At 38.1% G+C, this 23927-nt stretch overlaps 1 protein-coding gene across 2 annotated transcripts in view; it reads left to right on the top strand.

Moving 5' to 3' along the window:
• MTA3 (metastasis associated 1 family member 3) overlaps nucleotides 1-23927 on the top strand; it is a 143365-nt gene that overhangs the window by 8449 nt on the left and 110989 nt on the right. For both annotated transcript variants that reach the window (XM_068993871.1, XM_068993790.1), the window contains exon 3: nucleotides 217-310. In XM_068993871.1, the coding sequence (XP_068849972.1) occupies nucleotides 217-310 (94 nt within the window). The remainder of the gene's footprint in view (nucleotides 1-216; nucleotides 311-23927) is intronic.

Here is a 23927-nt window from a genome sequence, read left to right as displayed (position 1 = left end):
GCCAGTGAGTTATTTTATGTTTGACATTTCAGTTTCACTTGGAACTTTTACAAATGTTGCTAGTCCTTATTTGAATTTTTTAGCTCTCTATCCTGCAGCTGTGGTTGGCACAGTAAGTGAGAGTGATCTTATAATTGTGCTGTCTCTAGTTTTGTTTTATAAACTACTTGAGTCTAATATTCAGTCCAGATGACTTTTATTTTTCTTATTTCTTAGACTGCAACTGGCAACGTGGAAGCAAAAGTAGTGTGCTTTTATAGACGACGAGATATTTCCAACACGCTTATAATGCTTGCAGACAAGCATGCTAGTAAGTTAATTGTCTTTTTCTTGGAAAAAACTTAAAATGTGTTTTGAGTCTCTTTTTTTCGTGATATTAGGAAAAACACTGTGTTACCTGTAACTTTTTAGTTTCCCATTTGTTTTCCTCTTAGTTTAGATGGGAGTAGGTTTTTTGGGTGACTCTTGGTTTTAGTATGTATATTTTTAGGATGCAACATACATTTATTAATTAGTCAAAAGGTTGAAATAGAAGTCTTTGCAAATAGGCTTTAGCAGACAATCAGGGCAGTGTTTTCTCATCTCCCGTTTTTCACGGTGGTTTGAAGTTTTGAATATGAGGAAATGAATACTTCACTGGTATTTTGGAGGACTTTTCCCCCTCCTCTATGAAACAGCTGGGTTATATTTACAGTTTGTAAAATTCTGAGTGGTATTATATGTTTGTAGTAGTAGGTATGTGTGGGAAAAAAAGTTTGCTAAAGAAAGAAGTGCAAGGTGATAATGGAAAATTCTTGAAGATAGCAACTCTGAGTATTTCTTTGCAGTTTAATTTTCATTGTGTGCTCTCTCCTCCCAGTCAACAGCTTTGACACATCCTAGCAGCCCCCTGCCCCATTTTTTTTAAAGCAACAAAGGATCAATAAAAAAGTGATTTAAATTTTAAAAACAAAGTAAAGTAGTTTAAGTACTTTGTCTTAAAAGCCATTTTCGTCCTACAAAACATGTAATGAGATCAGGATATGTATGTGTGTGTGTTAGTTGCTCAGTCGTGTCTGACTCTTTGCGACCTCATGGACTGTAGCCCGCCAGGCTGCTTTGTCCATGGGATTCTCCAGGCAAGAGTACTGGAGTGGGTTCCATTCCGTTTTCTATATGTATGTGTATTTTTCAGTTTAATACTGTGATGTGTCAGACTCTGGTCTTGAGGATCCTCAAGCTTGTGAAGTGCTTTGGTAAGGGGGGAAAGGAGGCTGTTGTGCAGACAGGTTGGTTCTCTGTCTGTCTGAGATTTCCCCACTGTGTTGCCAATTTAACCAAGCAGATTGGTTGTCTGTAAGTTAAATTCCTACTATATTTTCTGCTGTAGTTTTATATATTTTTTAAAAAATTTCTTTCCATTTTTGTAGAGAAAGTGTTGATTATGATATGGGTTATTCTGTAGTATTTACAAATTATATATTGACAGATTCAGGGCAGTTGTATTTGTTCCTCATGTATGAGATCAGAATATTGCTTTTTAAAATGACGTACTAATCAGTTATTTATCTGTAGCTGAAATTTAGAAAGTCAGATGTCATTAAAGCATGCAAAACTACTTGGATTTTATTCACCATTTACAACATAACGTTAAGAAACATAAAATGTCTCACTGATGTACTTTTGGATTTAGTTTAGCTTCTAGTGTGATTTGTCATTGTAAAGGTAGTGAGGTGTCAAGATTGTTAGGGAGTCTGCTGACCGTTTGCGGGGGGTCTCAGCGTGGCTGCCTTTTGGAGCTGCCTATTTTAGGCTTGTAAATAGAAAATCAGGTTTTTCAGAATTGATTAGGCTCTTTATATTGGCTCATAGAAATGAAAATCTAAGAAAATTAAGAATCAGTCAAACTACACAGTGGTAGTCATGCAGATTAAAGCAAGACCTGGGTTCAGATTTTGCTTGCTTACTTGCTGCTTGCCTTGGCAAAAATTCTTAACTTCTCATTCATCTGCAGTTTCCTTATTTGTAAAATGAGGTTGAAAAAAAATCACCTCATTTTGAATTATATTTTTATCACAGTTAAGAAAAAATTAAAGGAGGGAATTCCCCGGCAGTACAGTGGTTAGGACGCCACGCTTTCATTACTGATGGCCTAGTTTGATCCCTGGTAGGAGAACTAGGATCCCACAGCCATATGGCATGGCCAAAAAAAAAAAAAAAACTAAACTAAAATTGCATACTTTAAGGGAAGAAATTAAAGACTAAGGGAAAAATTATGCCAGCAATGATGTGATGACTCAAGGAATGACTTATAATGAGTGCCTAATAAATGTCGGTTTTTCCCCCTCAGTGATTTGTAGATCATCTGTTTGGATGGATTACTTCTATGTGCATTTACCTGTTTTCTTCCATTATTTATTGATTTTTATTCTCCAGGTCAACTGTATATCCATGTAAAATAGAGTTAGAAGTATCAACTGTACTTTTGTTTCAGTGTTGACTAAACCTTCACACGAAGAGAATAGAAATTGCCTGAACAGTTCATGCTGTATAAAGAGGTTTTTAAGGAGGGATTAATGGAGAGAACATACGACAAAACAGAGTCCTGGATGTGGGTGCCACTTAATTTTCCTGAATCTTAGTTTTTCCACTTCGTTGTGGACTTCTTTAAAACTTTTTATTGCAGAAAATTTCAAACATAAAAGTACAGGTAGAATACACCTGATGTTTTCCATTATTCTGCTTTAACAGTTATTAATACATGACCAATTAATTCATCTAGACCCCTACTTGTCCCATTATTTTGAGGCTTATCAGAGATATCTTACTTTTTTATCTGCCTATATTTCAGAATATATTTCTAAAAGATACAGCCTCATCCAGACTTTCAGGAAATGCCAAGAATATACAAGGAGCTTCAGGATGCTCTTGACGCAGATCCAGCAATTAACATTTTATCATTCTTTATATATATATATATAAAATATATATATATTTCCTGAACCATTTGAGAGTAAGTGGAGACTTTAGAGTGTTTTTCCTAAATGTACTAGAATTCTTTTACATAACCACAGTTTAGTGTAAAGGTCTCAGGAAACCTAGTATTTACAACAAAACTATTATCTCATTCACAGTCCTTATTCAGATTTCATGTCTCAACAGTGTTCTGAGTAGCTATGTATTTTTCCTTAGTCTAGGATGAAATCCAGAATCACACGGTGTTTTATTGTTGTGTATCCTTGATAATGGGACCAGTTCCTCAGTCTCTGTGCTTTTTGACCTTAACATTTTTGAAGAAAGTAGGTCAGTTATTTTGTTGAATATGGTTCAGTTTGTGTTTGTGTAATGTTTCCTCATCATTAGATTCAGGTTATGTATTTTTTTTGTAGGGATGCTGTAGTGATGTGTCCTCGATCCATAATGGTGGTATTAGGTTTGATTACTTGGTTAAGGTGGTGTTCCTTTGTATCCAGTAAGTTATTTTGAGGGAGGTACCTGGCAACTGGGCTTCCCTGATAGCTCAGTTGCTATCAGGAAAGAATCCGCCTGCAATGCAGGAAACCCCAGTTTGATTCCTGGGTCAGGAAGATCTGCTGGAGAAGGGATAGGCTACCCACTCCAGTATTCTTGGGCTTCCCTTATGGCTCAGCTGGTAAAGAATCTGCCTGCAGTGCGGGAGACCTGGGTTTGGAAGATCCTCTAGAGAAGGGAAAGGCTACCCGCTCCAGTATTCTGGCCTGGAGAATTCCATGTACTGTATAGTCCATGGGGTCACAAAGAGGCGGATGTGACTGAGCTTCACTTCACTTCACCTGGCAACTATGTAAATATCTTGCTTTTGGTCCAACATTAGCACTTGTTTTAGCATCCATTGATCATTTAGGATTCTGTAAACATTGGTATCCTCAAATACCTAGCTGGTTTTCACATTTTTTCCTTTACAGTATTTTTTCATTTTTATAATTTGTTTACATCAGGATCAGAATAAGGTGATTGGTTGGTAAGACTCTTAAGTTTTGTTTTTCCTCATCCATTTTAATAATTGATAAATACTTCATGTAGCATAAAATACAAGCTTTTAAACTGCACAATTTAGTGGTTTTCTCAAAGCTTTATAGCCATCACCACTGCTAACTTCAGATTATTTCCATCACCCCAAAAAAGAAGCCAGTTACTCCCTATTCTCCCTTTCTGTCAATCCCTGGCAACCTCTGATGTACTTTCTGTCTCTATAGAGTTGCCTTTTTCTGGACATTTCTTATAAATGGAATCATATAGTTTGTGTGTTTTTTGTATCTGGCTTTTTAGTTAGCATAATGTTTTCAAGTTTCTTCCCTTTTATAGTATGAACTACCTCATCCCTGTTTATAGCTAAGTGATATCACATTGGGTGGATTTACTACATTTTGTTTATTCACCAGTTGATGGACATTTGTATTGTTTCCTTTCTGGTAATTATGAATGATGCTGTTGTGAACATTTCTGTACAAGTTTTTACAGGGACATCCCTAAGTCTTTTAATCTATGGATACATATTATTTCACATTCTATCTCAGTATTTTGTGGACGATACCAGGTGGTTCATCCTGTTGAGTTGTCTTTACCTTGGAGTTTGTTGACTGCGTCTCTGTTGTAGCCTTTGCTATGTTTAGCAGTACGTGGATAGTTAGATCCAGATTCTAGAGGGTCAGGAATCTAGGGTTTTTCTTTTTTTTTTTCTCTTTGTGGAATGGGAGTGGGGGTAAAAGATCACTTAATGGGTAGCATTGTGTACTTCTGTTATGAGGTCTATAATATATTGTTGCCTGTCTCTTTTTAATAACATTTTACTTTGAAATAATCTAAGATTTACAAAAAAATTATTAAAAACATTACCAGGAATTCCATATGCTCTTCATTCAGATTCCCCAAACGTTAACAATTTTACTATATTTATTCCGTTATTCTATCTTGTTTATTGTTTAGCCACTCAGTCATATCTGACTCTTTGCGACCCCATGGACTATAGTCCACCAGGCTCCTCTGTCCATGGGATTTCCTAGGCAAGAATACTGGAGTGGGTGGCCATTTCTTTCTCCAGGGGATGGATCTTCCTGACCCAGGGATTGAACCTGTGCCTTCTGCATTGGCAGGTGGACTGTTTACCACTGAGCCACCAGGGAAGCCCATTAATTCTATGTACATATTAATATATTTGAATTGTCTGAAAATAAATTGATATATTTCCCCTAGCCCCTAAAGATAACTTCAGTGTGTATCTTCTAAGAATGAGGACATTCTCTTTCCTAACACCAGCATGATGATATATGAACATACTCAGATTTTGTAAAATTTCCTACCAATGCCTTTTATAACAAAAAATAAAGAAATTTTAATTTTCTTTTTTTTGTGGAGATATAAAAACTGTGGAAAATTCTGAAAGAGATGGGAATACCAGATCACCTGACTTGCCTCTTGAGAAACCTATATGCAGGTCAGGAAGCAACAGTTAGAACTGGACATGGAACAACAGACTGGTTCCAAACAGGAAAAGGAGTACGTCAAGGCTGTATATTGTCACGCTGCTTATTTAACTTACATGCAGAGTACATCATGAGAAACACTGGGCTGGAAGAAGCACACACTGGAATCAAGATTGCTGGGAGAAATATCAATAACCTCAGATATGCAGATGACACCACTCTTATGGCAGAAAGTGAAGAGGAACTAAAAAGCCTCTTGATGAAAGTGAAAGACGAGAGTGAAAAAGTTAGCTTAGAGCTCAACATTCAGAAAACTAAGATCATGGCATCTGGTCCCATCACTTCATGGGAAATAGATGGGGAAACAGTGGAAAGTGTCAGACTTTGTTTTTGGGGGCTCTAAAATCACTGCAGATAGTGATTGTAGCCGTGAAATTAAAAGACGCTTACTCATTGGAAGGAAAGTTCTGACCAACCTAGATAGCATATTAAAAAGCAGACATTTCTTTGCCAACAGAGGTCCGTCTAGTGAAGGCTATGGTTTTTCCAGTGGTCATGTATGGATGTGAGAGTTGGACTGTGAAGAAAGCTGAGCGCTGAGGAATTGATGGTTTTGAACTGTGGTGTTGGAGAAGACTCTTGAGAGTCCCTTGAACTGCAAGGAGATCCAACCAGTCCATTCTGAAGGAGATCAGCCCTGGGATTTCTTTGGAAGGACCGATGCTAAAGCTGAAAGTCCAATACTTTGGCCACCTCATGCAAAGAGTTGACTCATTGGAAAAGACTCTGATGCTGGGAGGGATTGAGGGCAGGAGGAGAAGGGGATGACAGAGGATGAAATGGCTGGATGGCATCACTGACTTGATGGACATGAGTTTGAGTGAACTCTGGGAGTTGGTGATGGACAGGGAGGCCTGGTGTGCTGTGATTCATGAGGTCGCAGAGTTGGACATGACTGAACGACTGAACTGAAATCATTGACTGATTGATAATTACTTTAATTCATTTATTCATCAAGGCTGTAAAAATTATGTGTTTAAAACTATCATTCCCTCATGTATTGGGTGGAATATTTCTATAAAGAGAAATATTACCTCTCTAAACTATCAGGTTGTTCTTCTGGTTTAGATCTTAAAAGAAAGGTAGGTTAAATGCTTGATGAGGTTTTTGCCCTTTTTAGTTACCAGTTTTTCAAAAATAGTAAAGTGGTTCCTGGGTTTCCCTCGTAGCTCAGCTGATAAAGAATCCACTTGCAGATGCCGGAGACCAGATTCGATCCCTGGGTTGGGAAGATCCCCTGGAGGAGGGCATGGCAGCCTACTCCAGTATTCGTGCCTGGAGAATCCCTATGGACTGAGGGGCCTGGTGGGCTACAGTCCATGGGGTTGCAAAGAGTTGGACACGACTGAGCAACTAAACACGCAGGACAAAGTGGTTCCTGGCATTCTCCAAAGATCACCAATTTACTTTTTTAGTTTCATCATGAGTGCAAGTGTTTGTCTATATTTGATATTTATTATCAGTTATCTTCATTGACACTCAAGTTGTCTTATCTTTAGCTAGTGGGGATTATTTCGGTTTGTCCTGGAGTCATTTTGAAATGATCCCAGTGGTCTTTATTATCTTATTTTCTGATATCATAAAATGTTTCAGGCTCATCTTTTATGCTTCTTGCCCTGAACGTTTGTCTCCAGAGTCCTGATTGCTTTTACTGGGAAATGGCCTTGGAGACCACAGTCTGAGCATTAAGGATGGATCTTTGAGAGAGGGTGGTGCTGTTCCTAGGTTGTGCATTTAACAGAATGTGCTATTTTGTGGTATATACTTCAGAAGCAAAAGAAATCCTACTTGAGTACTTGTTACTGATTCTTCTTTTCTAAGGTAATTTCACTGGAAGCTAGCATATGTACTTTTGAGTTTTAAAAGCAGCCGTCGTTCCCTTAATCTAGAAGAAATGGAATTTTTCATTAAATGAGTGATATCAGTTTGGTATGGATCTGGTTCTCAGGACGGATGGATTCTTTGAAAATGAAGAATTTCATCCATACTCTTTCACTTATTTTAAATGTTTTTGACAAATTCTTATTATGTATTGTGATTCTTAAAATGTAAAGCTTTAGAAAATTAAACTTTGTTTCACTTTCCTTTTTAACCTGACAGGCAAAAGGGTGAAGTGTTTTCTGTACTTGCAGCTCTCTTCCTTCCTTAGAGTTTTCTTCCCAACTCTTCAGTTGTGTCACTCACTCTGGGCTGAAGTTCGGACAGGGAAAATTGGCTCAAATGAGGATGGTTCGTTTACTTTCTAGTGCTTGTTCTGTTTGCCATTACTTTTCCACTCCAACACCCACATGTGTGGAGCTTTGTGGAAGGAGAAAAGGAAGGAAAATGGGAAGACTTTACTCTTACTCAGATTTGTAAAACCACAGTTAGCTGTTGGAGAGAATCAGGGAGTTGATCCTGCCTACGTTAAGTCCTGTTCATAAAGTTTATCAACTTACTGATATTTCTGACACTTTTGTGTTATTGTAAATCTAGTCAGAAAGCAGGGTTAACATTAAAGTTTTAAATAATAAGACGCTATGGGATATGATATTGTTAGGCAGTAAGGTTGTGACTTGTTGAAGGTGAAAGGTGAGGTGACTTCTATACCTAGTTCTAATCACCACCTAGTCTGAGTCATATGCTCTTACAAAATGTTTTGGTGTCAGAGGGCATATTGGGAACTTTGTCTTTTAAGATTCATGAAGTATATGAGTCAGAGTTATTAAAAAGATGTAGAATGTTTAATGTCTGACAGAATTTGTGGACTAAAATGGGATTTTATTAAAAAGTTGACATTTCTTTTTAAAAGATTTAGAGCCAGTAATCACAATTGATTGTTACATGATAGTACCAAAATTGGATGTTTTAAATACATGAGTTCTGTCCTTTCCAACTTTCTTTCCTGGCTTTAGCACACAGTTTGTGCATTCTGAATGCTTAGTGTTAAATTTTTTAATGTTGAGACCATGGTTTTGGTTATCTTTACAGCGTTCATGGGTCTTGTTCATTATAGTTGCTCCAAAAGTGTTTGTAGCTTTGAATTTAACAGGGGAACAGATTTAAAGAACAGCCAGGCTACCAGTTGTTTTGATTTAGCATCTTGGTTGGCTGAAAATAATCTGTGGTGGTTTTAAAATATGGCCCTTAGCTTGTTTGGCATTCCTTCCATCGATAGGTGGAGTCCATGTCCTCTCTCCTTGGATCTGGGTGAGGTTGTAGAAGTAATGCTGTGTAACTCTCAAGGCTAGGTCATAGAAGGCCATGCAGTTTCTACTTGGTTTTCTTGTAATGTTTGCTCTCAGGATATTTCTGCTGGAACTCAGCCATTATTCTGCCAGTACATGGAGTCTGCACTGTACAGACTACATGGAGAGGCCATTTGTAGGTCCCATGGTTGACCTGTCTGAGCCCAGGTGCCACACATATGCCTGGAGGAGCCACCAGCTGATCTAGCCCCAGCCATTTGAGTTCGTGTGGAGGTCCCAGTCACTGTGAGCAAAGACAAGAATTCTGTGCTTGGGCCCTGTCTGAATTCCTCACCCACTGAACATGTGAGGAAAGGAAAACGGTTGTTTTGTGCCATTAAGTTTTGGGGTGATTTGTAACTCAACAATAGATGATGTAACTGGAACAGGCTCATAATAAGTTTTCCTGTTATGGCATATTTTCAGGGACAGCTTAAAATCAATGTCTAAGCTTATGACTGCCTACTAAAAGTATTTAATGAATTATTAGTTTTCTTTACATAAACTTCACTTTCTTTTGACAGATTGATTAAATGAAGAGATCTTGCCCCTGTGCCTTACTCCTTCCTTACAAATGATTTTTGGCCACACTGAGCACATTAGAAAAAATGCCCTCTTTATTATCCTGTAGTGAAATTTATTGATCATATAACATACCTATAATGTAAAAACAAAACTAAAATTCAGTATTATGTTCTAAACTTTAAAAAGAGAAAAAATTTGTACTAATAGAATATTTTGTAATATAATAGGATCACGTATACTGTATTTCAATATGCGTGAATGCTGAGGCATGACAGTAGTGGAAGATACAATGAAATTGTGAAATGTTTGTACAGAATTACTAGCAATGCAGCAGTTATAAATTAGATTGATATTTTGTACTAGGAACTCTAGTATTTGCTGAAATTTTTCAAAATGGTACTATTGGTATGTTCTGAACAAAACAAAATACAGTCTTTGCTCTTTTTACGTTGACGGCTTTATTGCTGGAAAAGTCAGTTATATTAAAACCATACCTCAAATATTTTGTGTTCTCATATAGTCCCTGTAGCTTAGAGGGTAAAGAATCTGCCTGCACTGTGGGAGATGTGGGTTTGGTACCTGGGTTGGGAAGATCCCCTGCAAGACGGCATAACAACACACTCCAGTATTCTTGCCTAGAGAAAATCCCCATGGACAGAGGTGCATGGTGGGCTCCAGTCCATGGGTTGCAAAGAGTTGGACATGACTGAGTGAATAAGCACATACATAAAATGGAATTTGCTCTAGTCTCAGATTACAGAATCGTGTTTTTCACTTACATAAATTCATGCAGAGGAACTTCCATGGCGGTCCAGTGGCTAAGACTCTGAGCTCTCAGTGCAAGGGACCTGGGTTTATCCCTGCTTGGGGAACTGGATCCCACAGGCTGCAACTAAGAGTTTGTATGCCACAAATAAAAATTACTTATGCCACAACTAAAAAAGATTCTGCATGCCACAGCTAAGACCCAACGTGGCTAAATAAATAAATATTTTTTAAAATGTCCCAAAAAAGAAAATGTCTAGAGGGACATTTCAAAGTCATGTGAATCATGGACTGTGCTTTGCTGTATTCCTATATGTCTACAGGATATCTAACATCCTTGTCTTCTGTCTATGAAATATTAATACTGCTCCCATTGTGATAGTACTGTCCGCCCACCTCGCCCTTTCCAAAGGAGTCCTTGGGTTATGGAGTGGAACCATGGCACTAAACACATTTTCATAAAACAAAAGTTGTAGCTCATTGTTGACTAATATATTTGTTAATGTTCACCATAATACTGGAACCATAGAAGCTACTCGGTATGTACAAATTAAACAACAAAAAACTCTTAATATCTTCCCTAGTTCCCCCAAATTAAAGATTAAAGTTGCAAACAGTAAAAAAGTTAAAGTTATTTATATTCAGCTAGGATTGATACTGTCTTGACCTGGAAGGTAAAAGAGAGTTTGGGAGTGCCTGGCAAATTAAAGCTCAGTGTTTTTATCACTGCATACTAATCATAGACAAGTGCCCAAAGAAGTGTGCCTTGATAATAACAGCAGTAACAGCAAAAGAGAGAAGCGAAGTGTCCAGCGGTAAGATATTGAACTAAGTAATAAATCAACTTTGTTTATATTCTGGAGTGCCTTGTAGCCACTTAAATGAATACATAGATTTGTGTGTATCATCATGGACAGATGGCACAATATATAATTGAATTAAGTAGTTTAGATGAATTTGTAGGATATAACTCTAGCTTTGAAACAAATATAAAGTAAAATTTTATAAACATTAATGTGTGAATTTCAATATATGTATGTGTACATGGTATTCATGTACATATTAACCTTGTAAAACAAAAACAGTTCTAAAGAATATTCAGAATAAGGAAATGTTTTGAGAAATTGAAATGCTTATTGAAATAAAATAGTGAATGAATAGTAAATACTACTAGATTTAAGTAATAAAATGAGAGAAAGGAATAAATTATTAAAAAGTAGTACACTTCTCTAGAAAAGGGCAAGAATCTTTAGATTCAATGGATAAAAGAAAGATACTTCATTTTAGAACACTAAAGAAAATTTGAGGATCCTAAAGTTTTTATAGAGAAAGTTATCAATGAAGGAATGAGGATCAGATTTCTTCAGTACATACTAGAAGAGCAAGTTACTTAAAGTTGAGAATTCAATAACTATGAGTTGCCACATAAAGGTATTTTTCAACACATAAGTATTATATAAATCAATAATTTAGGAATAAAATTCTAGACTATTCAAACATTAGAAATGGGAAAGAGAAATAAAAGTCTTCTAAAAGTCTGACATTTTGAGAACAGGGAAGAAGTAAAAGTTTTCTAAAACTTCTTAGAAAGTTTTGAGATAGTTCATATTAGTTATAACTTTTAAGGATAACCAATGGAAAGATGCAGATAAAATCATATGAGGAACTTCCCTGATGGTCCGGTGGCTAAGAATCCCTCTTATAAAGTGGGAGATGTGGACTTGATCCCCAGTTGGAGAACTGGGATCCCACATGCTGTGGGGCAACTAAGCCCACCCGCCACAACTAGAGAGAAAAAAGCTCATGAAGATCCCATGTACATCAGTGAAGATCTTGAGTGCTGCAACTAAATCTCAATTCAGCCAAATAAGTAAATGTTAAAATCATTTGATAAAAGGAAAATCACTTGATTTTACAATACTTCATCTACATTACTAGATTAATAGATGAGGTTAAAGTGAAAGTCAGTCAGTCTTGTCTGACTCTTTGTGTCCCCATGGACTATAAGTCCATGGAATTCTCCAGGCCAGAATACTGGAGTGTGTAGCCTTTCCTTTCTCCAGGAAGCTTCCCAACCCAGAGATCAAACCCAGGGCTTCCACAATGCAGGCGTGTTCTTTACCAGCTGAGCCACAAGGGAAACCCAAGAATACTGGGGTGAGTACCCTATCCCTTCTCCAGTGGATCTTTTACCAACTGAGCTATCAGGGAAGCCCAGATGAGGTTAGTTCAGTTCACTTCAGTTCAGTCGCTCAGTCATGTCCAACTCTTTGCGACCTCATGAATTGCAGCACGCCAGGCCTCCCTGTCCGTCACCATCTCCTGGAGTTCACTCAGACTCACCTCCATCGAGTCCGTGATGCCATCCAGCCATCTCATCCTCTATCGTCCCCTTCTCCTCCTGACCCCAATCCGTCCCAGCATCAGACTCTTTTCTAATGAGTCAACTCTTCGCATGAGGTGGCCAAAGTATTGGAGTTTCAGCTTTAGCATCATTCCTTCCAAAGAAATCCCAGGGCTGATCTCCTTCAGAATGGACTGGTTGGATCCCCTTGCAGTCCAAGGGAGTCTCGAGTCTTCTCCAACACCACAGATCAAAAGCATCAATTCTTTGGCACTCAGCCCTCTTCACAGTCCAACTCTCACGTCCATACATGACCACAGGAAAAACCATAGCCTTGACTAGACAGACCTTAGTCCGCAAAATAATGTCTCTGCTTTTGAATATACTGTCTAGGTTGGTCATAACTTTTCTTCCAAGGAGTAACCGTCTTTTAATTTCATGGCTGCAATCACCATCTGCAGTGATTTTGGAGCCCAAAATAATAGTCTGACACTGTTTCCACTGTTTCCCCATCTATTTCCCATGAAGTGATGGGACTGGATGCCATGATCTTCGTTTTCTGAATGTTGAGCTTTAACCCAAATTTTCACTCTCCATTTTCACTTTCATCAAGAGGCTTTTTAGTTCCTCTTCACTTTCTGCCATAAGGGTGGTGTCATCTGCATATCTGAGGTTATTGATATTTCTCCCGGCAATCTTGATTCCAGCTTGTGTTTCTTCCAGTCCAGCGTTTCTCATGATGTACTCTGCATAGAAGTTAAATAAGCAGGGTGACAATATACAGCCTTGACGTACTCCTTTTCCTATTTGCAACCAGTCTGTTGTTCCATGTCCAGTTCTAACTGCTGCTTCCTGACCTGCATACAGATTTCTCAAGAGGCAGGTCAGGTGGTCTGGTATTCCCATCTCTTTCAGAATTTTCCACAGTTCATTGTGATCCATACAGTCAAAGGCTTTGGCATAGTCAATAAAGCAGAAATAGATCTTTTTCTGGAACTCTCTTGCTTTTTTGATGATCCAGTGAATGTTGGCAATTTGATCTCTGGTTCTTCTGCCTTTTCTAAAACCAGCTTGAACATCAGGGAGTTCACGGTTCACATATTGCTGAAGCCTGGCTTGGAGAATTTTGAGCATTACTTTACTAGCATGTGAGATGAGTGCAATTGTATGGTTCTGAGCATTCTTTGGCATTGCCTTTCTTTGGGATTGGAATGAAAACAGACCGTTTCCAGCCCTGTGGCCACTGCTGAGTTTTGCAAATTTGCTGGCATATTGAGTGCAGCACTTTCACAGCATCATCTTTCAAGATTTGAAAGAGCTCCACTGGAATTCCATCACCTCCACTAGCTTTGTTCTTAGTGATGCTTTCTAAGGCCCACTTGACTTCACATTCCAGAATGTCTGGCTGTAGATTATTGATCACATCATCATGATTATCTGGGTCGTGAAGATCTTTTTTGTACAGTTCTTCTGTATATTCTTGCCATCTCTTCTTAATATCTTCTGCTTCTGTTAGGTCCATACCATTTCTTTCCTTTATTGAGCCCATCTTTGCATGAAGTGTTCCTTTGGTATCTCTAATTTTCTTGAAGAGATCTCTCGTCTTTTCCATTCTGTTCTTTTTCTCTATTTATTTGCATTGATTGCTGAGGAAGGCTTTCTTATCTCTCCTTGCTATTCTTTGGAACTCTGCATTCAGATTGTTATATCTTTTCTCCTTTGCTTTTCGCCTCTCTTCTTTTCACAGCTATTTGTAAGGCCTCCCCAGACAGCTATTTTGCTTTTTTGCATTTCTTTTCCATGGGGATGATCTTGATCCCTGTCTCCTGTACTGTGTCATGAACCTCCATCCATAGTTCATCAGGCACTCTATCTATCAGATCTAGTCCCTTAAGTCTATTTCTCACTTCCACTGTATAATCATAAGGGACTTGATTTAGGTCATACCTGAATGGTCTAGTGGTTTTCCCTACTTTCTTCAATTGGAGTCTGAATTTGGCAATAAGGAGTTCATGATCTGAGCCACAGTCAGCTCCTGGTCTTGTTTTTGTTGACTGTATAGAGCTTCTCCATGGTTGGCTGCAAAGAATATAATCAATCTGATTTTGGTGTTGACCATCTGGTGATGTCCATGTGTAGAGTCTTCTCTTGTGTTGTTAGAAGAGGGTGTTTGCTATGACCAGTGCATTTTCTTGGCAAAACTCTATTAGTCTTTGCCCTGCTTCATTCCGCATTCCAAGGCCAAATTTGCCTGTTACCCAAGGTGTTTCTTGACTTCCTACTTTTGCATTCCAGTCCCCTATGATGAAAAGGACATCTTTTTTGGGTGTTAGTTCTTAAAGGTCGTATAGGTCTTCATAAAACTGTTCAACTTCAGCTTCTTCAGTGTTACTGGTTGGGGCATAGACTTGGATAACTGTGATATTGAATGGTTTGCCTTGGAAACGAACAGAGATCATTCTGTCGTTTTTGAGATTGCATCCAAGTACTACATTTCGGAATCTTTTGTTGACCATGATGGCTACTCCATTTCTTCTGAGGGATTCCTGCCCGCAGTAGTAGATATAATGGTCATCTGAGTTAAATTCACCCATTCCAGTCCATTGTAGTTCGCTCATTCCTAGAATGTCGATGTTCACTCTTGCCATCTCTTGTTTGACCATTTCCAATTTGCCTTGATTCATGGACCTGACATTCCAGGTTCCTATGCAATATTGCTCTTTACAGCATCAGACCTTGCTTCTATCACCAGTCACATCCACAACTGGGTACTGTTTTTACTTTGGCTCCATCCCTTCATTCTTTCTGGAGTTATTTCTCCACTGACCTCCAGAGCATATTGGGCACCTACTGACCTGGGGAGTTCCTCTTTCAGTATCCTACCATTTTGCCTTTTCATACTGTTCATGGGGTTCTCAAGGCAAGAATACTAAAGTGGTTTGCCATTCCCTTCTCCAGTGGACCACATTCTGTCAGACCTCTCCACCATGACCCGCCCGTCTTGGGTTGCCCCGCGGGCATGGCTTGGTTTCATTGAGTTAGACAAGGCTGTGGTCCTAGTGTGATTAGATTGACTAGTTTTCTGTGAGTATTGTTTCAGTGTGTCTGCCCTCTGATGCCCTCTTGCAACACCTACCATCTTACTTGAGTTTCTCTTACCTTGGGCATGGGGTATCTCTTCCTGGCTGCTCCAGCAAAGCACAGCTCTGCTCCTCACCTTGGACGAGGGGTATCTTCTTACCGCTGCCCTTCCTGACCTTCAACGTGGGACAGCTCCTCCAGGCCCTCCTGCGCCCTTTCAGCTGCTGCTCCTCAGGTTGCTCCTCCTGGCCGAAGCCCCTGGCCTCCCGGTTTGAGCGGCTCCTCTTGGCAGCCGTCCATCGCCTCGGGCGCGGGGTGGCTCCTCTTGGCCACCACTGAGGTTAAAATGGTCCTCAATAGGCCTCCACTCAACAGAATAAGGAAAGAGAACAATCAAGTAACAAAAGAGGACCAGAATGAGTCCAAACCTATCAGTGACAAAATACGTGAATGGCATGAATTCTCCTGTTAAGAGACAGACTGGTAATTCATAACACTCATATGCAAAAGATGCCTGAAGAAAACCTTAACCAGTAGTGAAAGCAGGAACTACACACAGTTGTTTTCCCACAGCCTCTGCTTGTACCATCTTACTTAGTTCCTCAGCTAGGAATCAGACCTGCACTCTTAGCAGTGAAAGAGCTGGACTGCCAGGGAATTCCTCACAAATAATATTCTGTTCAAAGGCAAGGAAGTAAAAAATAAAAGTAACAATAAAAGGAAAATAAGCTATGTGACAATCCAGTTTGGTAATTTCAGAAACATGTTTATGTATGCCTTTGTGTTGAAGGAGAAATAAAACCTGCAATTGTGAATGATTCCAAAACGAATGACAATAAAAATAGTTATCTTAGAAACCTCTGGGTTGAGGCCAGAGTCATAAGAAAATTTATAGCCTTCAAAGCAACGCTTGAATAAAATGACTAAAAATAACTATTAAAGCCAGGCATTCAAAGGTAGAATTGAAAAATAAATGCAACAAAAGGAGTTAAATATAAAAGCAAAAATTAATGAAATAGGGAAAAATGTAGAAGTTACAAAATCACAAGCTGGTTTTTTAAATATTAATTTTTCCCCAAGTTAATCTGTTAGTTTAAGGAAATCCCAGTCAAAATCCTGGTAGGATTTTGTATGGAACTTGGCAAGGTGCTTCTGTCATATACTGGGAGAAGAATAAAAGCAGAAAGCTGAAAAGGTTTGTTATGTTTTCTGGTAAATGCTTTTAAGGTTACATACAGGTTTTCTTTGAGAACCTGTGGTCATCTCCCCTAGGTTTTGCTGTGTAATGCTTTATCATTCACTTCTGAGTTGTCTGAATTTTTCAAACAAATGTAGAAGAGCACAATGAAGCTGCATTTAATCATCACTTGTCTTCAACAGATAATCAACATAAGCTTATTTCATTGACACCCTGCTCTCTCCACCTCCGACCCCAACTCAAATCTCAGCACATACTTTCTCTGTAAATACATCTTTTTTAACCTAATATTTATTTATATGAATAGGCTTAGTTTGTCTGTTCTATTTATTACTAATCTTAATTATTTCTGTCAATTTTATTGGTCCATTTGTCCTTGCATTACTAATAGATTTTGGTCTTGAAGTAAAGATGCTAGATGCTTAAAAAGTTTGGTCTTGAGATGGATTCTTTTTAAATATAATAGAAAATATTTTTCACTAATGCTTTTTACTTTGAATTCCATTTTTTTCTGTTATTATTTTGGCCATGTGCACTGAGATCTTAGTTGCCTGACCAGAGATCAAACTCAGGCCCCCAGCAGTTGAAGTACAAGAGTCTTAACCACTGGACTGCCAGGAAATTCCCTTTTCTAATGTTATTGCTATTCCCATTTTTGTTGTTACTAGCATTTGTCTAGTTTATACATTTTTTATTTTTAATTTTTTAGGTTTAAAAATTTATTACTATTATTATTTTAAATTATTTATTTTAAGTGGAGGACAAGGGCTTCCCTGGTGGCTCAAAGGGTAAAGTGTGTCTGCCTGCAATGCAGGAGACCTGGGTTCGATCCCTGGGTCAGGAAGATCCCCTGGAGAAGGAAATGGCAACCCACTGCAGTACTCTTGCCTGGAAAATCCCATGGATAGAGAAGCCTCGTAGACTACCATCCATGGGGTTGCAAAGAGTTGGACATAACTTCACTTTCACTTTCACTTCACAAGATTGTGGTGGCCCCTGCCACGCATTGACACAAGTCAACCAGGGGTGCACATGTGTCTCCACCACCCCCTCCACCGCCATCCTGGACCCCCCTCCTGCCTCCCTCCCCACTCCATCCCTTTGGGTTGTCCCAGAGCACTGGCTATTGAGTGCCCTGCTTTATGCTGTGGAACTTGCACTGGTCATCTGTTTTACATATGGTGATATAAATTACCTGAATTCTCTTAGGTGTTTTTTTTTTTTTAAGAATATTATGCTTTTTAAACCACATGAAGCTGGGTTTTTGTTTGTTTGTTTTTTATCTTTTTACACTTGTTCTGAGAATCTTGAACTTCAGTTAGAACATTTAATCATTTTACTTGTAGTTACATTTTAATTCCTTTATATGTATGTGTATTTTCTCCTTCCTTCTGTTGGTTTTATCACATTGTCTATTTGTCAGGGAGGTATTCATCCTATTTGTAGTCTTCAGTTTTCCTCACATTTTTATTAATTATACTTGTTAAACCTTTTTGCTTTTAGAAAGGTAATATTTGATTATGAATCGACAATTAAAAAGTGCAGAAGTGGGGCACTTTTGCAGTAGTTGAGATTCACCTGCTGATGCAGGAGACATGGGTTTGATCCTTCTTCTGGGCGTGTCCCACATGCCATGGGGACATTAGCTATGGCATGAAGCAGCTAAGCCCGTGTGCCAGAGCGGTTGAGCCCACATGCCTCTGCTGTTGAAGCCCCTGAACCTCAAAGCCCATGCTCCGCAACAAGAGAAGCCTCCACAATGAGAAGCAACTAGAGAGAGCTTACGCGCAGCACTGAAGACCCATCACAATAAAGAAATCTTAGAAAAAAAAAAAAGACGAAAGTATATTCAATGCAGAAACTCCCCATACCAGGTCTCCGAAGACCCAGTTCTCCCCCACAGAACACCATTATTCCTAGTTTGTAGCGTCTTTTCCACAGAAAGTCAGTGTTCATAGAAGGAAATCATTCGTATGTGTATACATGTATTTTCCCCCAACTTTTTTCTTTTTACAGAAATGATTGTATAGTACAGTGGCTTTCATATTTTTTTACTTTAGAATTTCCCTTAATAATTTTAAAAAGTTTTATTTCCTTAATACATTTGAAAGTTGACATCTAAAATTTTTCATCAAAAAATTGCAGAGAGAAAGTATCTGGTGTGTTGCAGATAGTGACATTTAAAAATGAATGACTAGGGAATTCCCTGGTAAGGACTTTGTGCTTCCACTGCTGGGGGCCTGGGTTTGACCCCTGGTCACAGAACTAAGATCCCACAAACCACATGGCCAAAAAAAGAGAAAAACAATTTGCCCACTGTCACAGGTTAAAAAAAACAGCATGAAGAAGCTCTTAAACAGTTTGAAATTTTATGTGATCCATTTGTCTCCTTAAGTTCATTTCCACTTTGCTTTCTCTGCAGAATTTTAGCCTAATGTATTTTGTGCTTGAAAGTTTTGTTTATATCATACTGTTTTCTGCAACAAAAATTTTACATTAATTAAAATTTAGAACCACTTTGTATGTCTTGAGTTTGTAAGACTCAGAGTCTTAATTTCTTTTGGACTTTTTATAATTATAGTATAAATAATTACTAAAAATGTAATTGTTCATAATTTAAAGTTCATAATTACTAAACACAAAAGTACATTTTCATTGGAAATCAAGATGGGTGGGGGCTTCCTCTCACCTCATTCAGTTAAGGAATCCTTGCATTGCTAGAATGAGAGGTTTGGTATTTTGTTCCTGATTTTTATGTTTATAAATGTTGGTTCTGACAAATTTATTTCATCTAAATAGATGAGAATGGTGGCATTTTGCTCATTTATTCATTTTTCAAATATATTTTGAGCTCCTCCTACATTATGGACATCCTTCTAAGCTTGGATGATAAGCACTGAACAAGCAGAAATCCCTGCCCTCAGAGTCTCTTTGTTCTTCTGAGTTGTATGTGAAAAATCATATAGTGGTTTTACATCAAAAGTTATTTTTAATGATTTAGCAGCTGACAATTCAATTATGTCCTCCTTCAGTCTTGTCAAAGCAGAGAATTTGAAACCAGCAGAGTTGGAAGAGGTTTGTTAACCAGTCATCAGTTATTCACGGTCTCATTTTCTGAGAAGCAGAATGAAAAGGCTTTACCAAAGACCTAGCAAATGACTGTTAATTATATTTCTTACTCTTTGACCTGTGTAGATATTATCACTTAGGGTCTACCAGTTAAACAACTAGTTGGAGATTTTACATATAGAAAAATATATAATATCCTATACACATAAAGTAATCTCCAGCTGGTTTATATAAATATATAAAGAGATTTGTTGCAAGTAATTCACTTAAATGATTGTGGGGCTGGCCAGGTGAAATTTTTTCTTTCTTACGGAAATTTGAGTTTTGCTGTGGAGACCTTTCATTTGATTGAACGAAACCCACCCAGTTTATTGAGGAGAATTTCCTTTACTCAAATTCAGCTGATGTTAATCGTATCTACATAATACTTTCACAGCAACAACTAATTAGAATTTAAATAGCTAGGGACTATAGCCTAGCCAGTGTGGCACACAAAACTAACCATCATATAGGAACCTTATTTAAACCAGTATGCTCAGAAAAGTTTGGGGAAGTTGAAATAATGTTCATTTGAATATACCTTTGCATTTTAAATTTTACTCTGATAAAATGTTTGGATCTAATAACTGAGCACACACACGCACTGTTTGTACTTACGTGTTTAAATATATAACATAAATTGATGAATAGAGCATAATATGATCTGTATTTAATATATTTTCATCAGATCGTTGGAGCTGTGGATTTCATTTATTCAGTGGAAAATGACTACCAGTAAAACTTTAATGGCAAAGCCAGTCCTTATTGACAAAAACCAGGCAGCTAGATCACCCTTTCTGTCAGAAAGCCTCGTTTTTCCAATTTTAATAAATGAGTACTGTGCGTCCCCAAGGCAACCATCTCCTGAATTCTAAGATAGATTCCTGGTTAACACTTAGAGCCTTGCTGTGGTAGACTAAGGGCTTCAGCATTTTTTACAGACTCTTTCCCTCCCCTCCCCCTTGAGACTGTTTTCACAGAAGTGTTTTTTGTTGTTTCTTTCTTTCTCTTTTTGGGGCTGCAACACACTGTATGTGGGATCTTATATATATACAGTGATATATACACTGTTCCCCTCTCTCCCCAACCAGGGATCACACCCGGGATCCCTATATTGGAAGTGTAGAGTTCAACTACTGGAACAACAGGGAAGTCCCAGGAGTGGTGTATTTTTTGATTACCATTCAAGGGTTGGAGAAAATGAAGTCTTTTTAATTGTTCATATATTTATCAGTAGATACTTCCAAGAGCGATACTGTTGGAAGAGAGAAGGGAAAATACAGCAATAACAGAAAACTGTCCTGGTATTCAGAGAACCTTTTCTTGTTTCCAATTTTTGTGCTTTGACCACAAATGTTATTAGCAGTAATAAGGCTAAACATATTTGATTTCTAGATGTTTGTGGTATATTCTTGTGTAGTTTCACGATATGAGTACATAGCCCATAGGTCTTAGACTGTGAAGTATGTAGGAGCATAGACCTCAGCCTTACACTCTCCTTTTAAAAAAAAAAAAATTTGGCCATGCTGCCTGGCATGTGGAATCTTAGTTCCCCAACCAGGAACTGAACCATCAAAGTGTGGAGTCGCAACTACAGGGCTGCCAGAGAGGTGCCAGCACTCTTCTTTTTTGAACCTACATCCAAGTGTGGCTAGTCTGAGACACGGAGTCCTGACTCCATCTGTCCCTGGAGAACCTTCTTAGTCTTTTCCAGGCAGCTACTACTGGTTCATTGGAGTTGGCACAAAGATCTATTTTTTGTCACTGCCTTAAAAGTAATAAACATTCGTTCATAAGGACATTTTTCTCTTGCTGTTTTATAGTGTTTTTTATTTTTGTAAGTGACATTTTACAATTAGCAATAACGGCAGGTTTCTGTCTCATTAACCAGATTGTTATCAACTGTAAATATTACAGAGGTATATTGTTTGGCAAGTTAATTATGTTTTATGATACACATTTTCTTTTTGATCTGTTACCTTGAATGTTAATGGCTGCTATTATCTTTTTAAAGCAAGTACTATATTAATACTTTAAAATTGATGTCATGTTGCTTATTGATTATTAAATGAGGCATTCCAGTAATTAAATGAGGATATTCCAATAATATCCGATAGATACTCTTAAACTTCTTTAAAGGCCTTGGGTTAGCTTAGTTTGCGGGCTGGAAGGATATAGACTTCATGTTTTATATTTTCATACGACTGGTTGAAGGAATATCATTTTTGTAGTCAAGAGTAGCTAGAGTAGCTAATCTAAAATTTTCCACAGGTTATCTTTAAAGAAAAATCTTTCCACTGAAGTATATATATTGAATTCTGTAACTTCCTACTGCTATGTCTATTTCTACTAGGCTTTTATCTTTATATATTGCCCTTTATTTAGAATGGGACTTCCCTGGTGGCTCATTGATAAAGAATCTGCCTGCCAGTGCAAGAGACACAGGTTTGATCCCTGGGTCAGGAAGATCCCCTGGAGAAGGAAATGTCAACCCACTCTACTGTTCTTGCCTGGAGAATTCCATGGACAGAGGAGCATGGTAGGCTATGGTCCATGGGGTCGCATAGAGTCAGGCATGTCTTAGCAACTAAACAATGACAACATAGCCAGGAAGTTGGAAAATGGTCTCCTAAAGCCTCGTCCAAGGTTGTAGAAGTCTTATCAAGAAGCTGCTGATGCCTGCTGCATTCTTGACATCTAGGAACTTGGAGAATGGACCTTGCTTCATAAAAAGCCTCACCTTCTCAACTTTGCTAACGGCTAAGAGTCTCAGGAAGATGGCCCCTGTCTAAGCTTTCTGATCTCTCCAAAGGGAGGGAAGGAGGTTGAGAAAATCTGAATATTTACTACAGTGGTATTAAGATGGATGATAGTGTTGCTGGTGGATAAGGATTATTATTGCCATGGTTAGTATACCTCATTCAGAATAATGTATCAAGTGGTAACATTTTAGAACTAGAACTGGAAATTCCAAATCCAGTTATTTTTCAGTGGGCTGTGTACCTTCTAATATTTTATTCTATATTAATTAAATAATTCACTGAGCATCTCAGTTTGAGCAGGTGGCTGTTCTGGGTGCTCTGAATATTTATAGTGACCAGACACTGTCCCTGCTTTCAGAAAGCCTTAGTTCTGTGGGTTACAGACAGAAGCTGTTTTACTGCAGTATAGAAAATGCTGTGGTAGAGGGGATGTTCTCAGGAAGGACTTTGAACCCTGGTATAGCTTCAAATGCCATGTGATACAATATCTTAGTTCTAACCAGCTTCTTTGCCTTATCTTGGTTCTAACCAGCTTCTTGGCAGAAATTATTATTATGGCTGTGCCTCATGACATGCAGGGTCTTAATACCCTGACCAAGGATTGAACCTGTGCTCTGTACAGTAACGTGGAGTCTTAACCACTGGACCACCTGGGAATTCCCATAATTATGTTTATAAAATTTCTCTCTTAACACAGTTTTTTCCCCATGATCCCTTGGCTTTGTCTTTTGTTCCTTCTGGCTTCAACCCAGTGTATAAAACTTAAAATAATCTTTAAAGCTACATGAATATTTTTACATTGGTTAGCCAAACTTGCTTTACATATAAGAGTATCCATAATTCATGCAGGTGAAACTGCAATTCCTGAGAGGAAATAATTAGAACTTGGCAGAAAATTATTGAAGGTTATGGTGTTAGACATCTCTTGAGATAAATAAAATATTTTATTTCCTTTTTCTTTTTAATAATTGGTATTGCCTTGAAGGTGTAATATGGTTGACTCTTATTGAGTTTTCATAGTTCAGGCAGCAAATCCATTTGTTCTTTTGACATTGTTTTCAGATTACTCAGTATTCTATACAGTTGGAGGAATGTTTTCCCTATTCTTCCCTATTTTAACAGACTTTTTAACTTGCTTAAGATTGTATATCTTTTTGTATAAATTAGACATCACCAGATGGTAACACCGAAATCAGATTGATTATATTCTTTGTAGCCAAAGATGGAGAAGCTCTATACAGTCAACAAAAACAAGACCAGGAGCTGACTGTGGCTCAGATCATGAACTCCTTATTGCCAAATTCAGACTTAAATTGAAGAAAGAGGGAAAACTGCTAGACCATTCAGATATGACCTCAGTCAAATCCCTTATGATTATACAGTGGAAGTGAGAAATAGATTTAAGGGTCTAGATCT

Source organism: Capricornis sumatraensis, chromosome 1, assembly GCF_032405125.1.
Source record: "Capricornis sumatraensis isolate serow.1 chromosome 1, serow.2, whole genome shotgun sequence".
In the NCBI taxonomy this organism is placed as follows: Eukaryota; Metazoa; Chordata; class Mammalia; order Artiodactyla; family Bovidae; genus Capricornis; species Capricornis sumatraensis.
The sequence above is the reverse complement of the archived record's forward strand: the minus strand, read 5'-3'. Positions and strand labels throughout refer to the sequence as shown.